The 3,165-nt window shown below is 42.9% G+C and overlaps 1 protein-coding gene across 2 annotated transcripts; it reads left to right on the forward strand.

Moving 5' to 3' along the window:
* Positions 1 to 413: 413 nt before the first annotated feature.
* On the forward strand, positions 414 to 2,855 carry faap24 (FA core complex associated protein 24). 2 transcript variants are annotated; one of them, XM_035654169.1, is made up of 5 exons: positions 414 to 507; positions 615 to 719; positions 1,543 to 1,687; positions 1,765 to 1,920; positions 2,244 to 2,855. In XM_035654169.1, the coding sequence occupies exons 2-5, from the start codon at positions 619 to 621 to the stop codon at positions 2,496 to 2,498; spliced, it is 657 nt and encodes a 218-aa protein (XP_035510062.1). In that variant the 5' UTR covers positions 414 to 507; positions 615 to 618; the 3' UTR covers positions 2,499 to 2,855. The 2 variants fall into 2 exon arrangements, with proteins under 2 accessions (XP_035510062.1, XP_035510063.1); XM_035654170.1 differs by having other exon boundaries at positions 430 to 721; positions 1,545 to 1,687.
* Positions 2,856 to 3,165: the final 310 nt, after the last annotated feature.

The raw sequence follows: 3,165 nt of genomic DNA on the forward strand, positions 1-3,165 counted from the left end.
AAGAGATAGTGGTTGCTGTGTTTTTGGACAGAGAGAAAGCGTATGACATGTTGTGGAAAGAAGGCCTGCTAATCAAACTGGATCAGTTGGGAGTGGGAGGGAAGATATATAACTGGGTGTTGGGCTTCCTGTTTGGGAGGACGATAGAGGTCAGAGTAGGGAAAGAGTACTCACCAGTATATATGGTTGGAAATGGAACGCCACAGGGGAGTGTATGCAGTCCAATATTCTTTAACTGTATGATTAATGACATCTTTGAGGAGGTGGGGGGAGGAATAAGTAAATCATTATTTGCTGATGATGGGGCATTACACTCCAGTCCGGTAGGTGGCGGCAATGCACCTATAAGCTGGATGCCAGCCGCCAATCAAATCTAAAAGAAGAAGAAGATGTGTATTCCCTCTCATCCTACAGGGGGCGACACAGAGACATCTGCTCCTCAGCTACACCAACAAACTGAACAAGAGGAACACATTTAGACGTTTTGGAGGCAACAAAACAAACAACGTTAGTTCAAAAGTTGTGTTTCAAACTCTGCTGCTGCATATAGTTCTATATTTCTATCCACAGTTGAATAAAAGTGTCGTTATATATATTATATTCTATATATTCAGCTACATGGAGACTAAAGCGGCTGCTGTGCTGAATGCGGTTCCTCCTTACGGACACCTTATTGCCAGCGAGAAGTGGACAAACTCGTCACTAATTCAAAGATTAAAAGCTAATTAAGTGTTTTATTGAGACACTAAAATCACAGCCTCTCTGTGTGTAACCTTAGCTAGCGTTTGGGTCATTTTGTTTCCATGGAGACAACTCATTTGTGCCAGAGCCCATTCAAAAAATAGCGATTTCTAAGTTTGTTTCTCTTCAGAGCAAATAAATAAATCTTGTAGGAATATAAATGTAGACCTTTTCTGTTCAACAAGTTCCAGTCTATAATTCGGCATAGTTGTGATTGTGAAATTGTGCTTATTAATTCTAATATAAAGACAAGTTGTGAAGTGAGTCCACGCTGCTCACCGGGGCTGTCCACAGGGCGTACTCTTTAATAACTGTGGGACATTAGAGATTTTACAGCAGGAAGCGCTGCTCACTGGATATTATTGGAGCCGATATGAAGGGTGAACACTAAAGAGCCACAATAGTCTTCTGAGTTACAAGTTAACATTTAATATGATTGTCTTATGACCATTGGATTAGTATTTAACAAGATTTCTGAATGGAGTTCTGCGTGATAGACAGCCACCCACCAAACATGTTTCAATATTTTCTGCTTTTCTTATTCTTCAGTGATATCATAGTAAATATGTTTTGTGTTTTGGACTGTGATTTTGAATATGTCAGCATTTGTGACATTTTATGGATCAAATGATTAATGGATAAAGTAATTAGAGAATGAAAATAATAGTTCCACAGCTTTTGTTCCAGGCTTGTGCTTGGTACTGTACTGTACTACTTTATGTGGCCTCCGCTGTGTGATCAGGACTTTTGAAGTCTCCATGGAAAGAAAATGTTGTCACTAACAAGCTCTACTGCTGCCGCAGGTGGAGGCGTGAAGATCCTGTTTGAGAAGGAGCTCGGTGTGGCAGATTTCCACCTGCCCAACAAAAGCTGCATCCTCTACGTGTCTGAGTGCGACATCATTGCAGGGAACAGCTACAAGAGGAAACTGGTTGGCTACAGAAACGTGAGTTTAATGAGACCGCTGACGAAGCAGTTTGGCTGAACGCCTCTGACGTGATCTGTGTCCGTCCTGTTTTACAGAGCAGCAGTAGTTTCCAGGAGCTGGTGCTGGTGGAGAACACCAGACTCAGTGAGCAGTACTTCTCCGCTGTGCACAAGTTTGTGGTGTTTGACCTCGGCCTGACTCTGCTGCCGGTCAGCGGGCAGACTGAAGCCTCACAGCTCATCACTCAGATTGTAAGGAGTGAAAAACAATAAAGCTGCACTTCTCTTTTTTGTCTTAATATCCTTACTCCACATCACAGAAATGTCCAGTATGTTCTTTGAAATCTATGAGTTGATTAAAGCGTGAGTGGATGGGAAGATCAGTGTTAGATCTTAGTATCAGGGGATTGTTGCAGCACAGAGCTTTTCTCTTGTATCACAGGAAGTCACTTACCAGCGCACAAGAGTCAAACACAGACCTTTGGGGTAAAACTGAGCTGTCTTACTGAAACCTCTTGTAGCAGGACACTTTGTTGTCTGCTGCTAGTTCTCCAACCTGCTCTAATTGTCTCCAGGTTCACGGTGGGGGGGGCAGGGAGAACCCCTTCAGGAGGAGGACTCGGTCTCAGCTGTTGGACCCGCTGATCCTGGCTCTGGTCCAGCAGGTCCCCGGGGTCGGCAGGGTCAAAGCTCTGGCCCTGCTGCAGCACTTCTCCAGCATCCAGAAGCTCTGCAACGCCGCCCCCGCCCAGCTGGAGCCCATCGTGGGTCACGCTGCAGCTCAACAAATCCACAAGTTCTTCCACAAAGCCACTGCTGCTGGAACCTGAAGGTCCGACTCTGCACATCAACCGAGGAAAGTTTGGATTGAATCATAATGCAGAAAGCTTCAGCCTCACATGGACACTAACTCTTTATTTGAAAGACTGCAATGGCAGAAAAATCCAACATTGCTCGTGTTTTAAACTGGAAGAAACAATTATTTTCTTTGTTTGTTTGTTTGTTTGTTTGACTGTTGAGGACCAACACTGCCGTCCACAGAGCCCCGCTGGTAACAGGGCTGAAAATACTTGGAAACTGATTTAGGTTTGGTGATTGGGCCGCTGAGTTCTCTGCCCTGTGTGCTTTTCTGTTTCTATTTTAGTTTGCACTTTTGCTTCCACAATAAATAAATATTTGTAGCATCAGTTGTCTCTTTTGAATCACTGTTGATGTTCTTGTTGTTGTTTATGAGTTTGAATCCAAAAGATAAAGCTCTCACTGCATTTGAGTTCTTTTCCCTCTTGTTTTCTTCTTAGTTTGGGTTCCATTGATTTAAACTTAGATATACATCGAGTTTGTGAATAAAAATGTTGTCAAATTAAACCTACATTTGTCAGCACAATGTTGAAGTACAATACTTTTGACTTTGTACCAATCAGACGTAGATCTCATTATTGTGCATTCATGTAATGTGCTTCAGCATCAGACTGTAGTTATTTATTAAGAGCATGTCCT

This window comes from Morone saxatilis, unplaced genomic scaffold, assembly GCF_004916995.1.
Source record: "Morone saxatilis isolate NCDOM2014 unplaced genomic scaffold, NCSU_SB_2.0 Contig132, whole genome shotgun sequence".
NCBI lineage: Eukaryota > Metazoa > Chordata > Actinopteri > Moronidae > Morone > Morone saxatilis.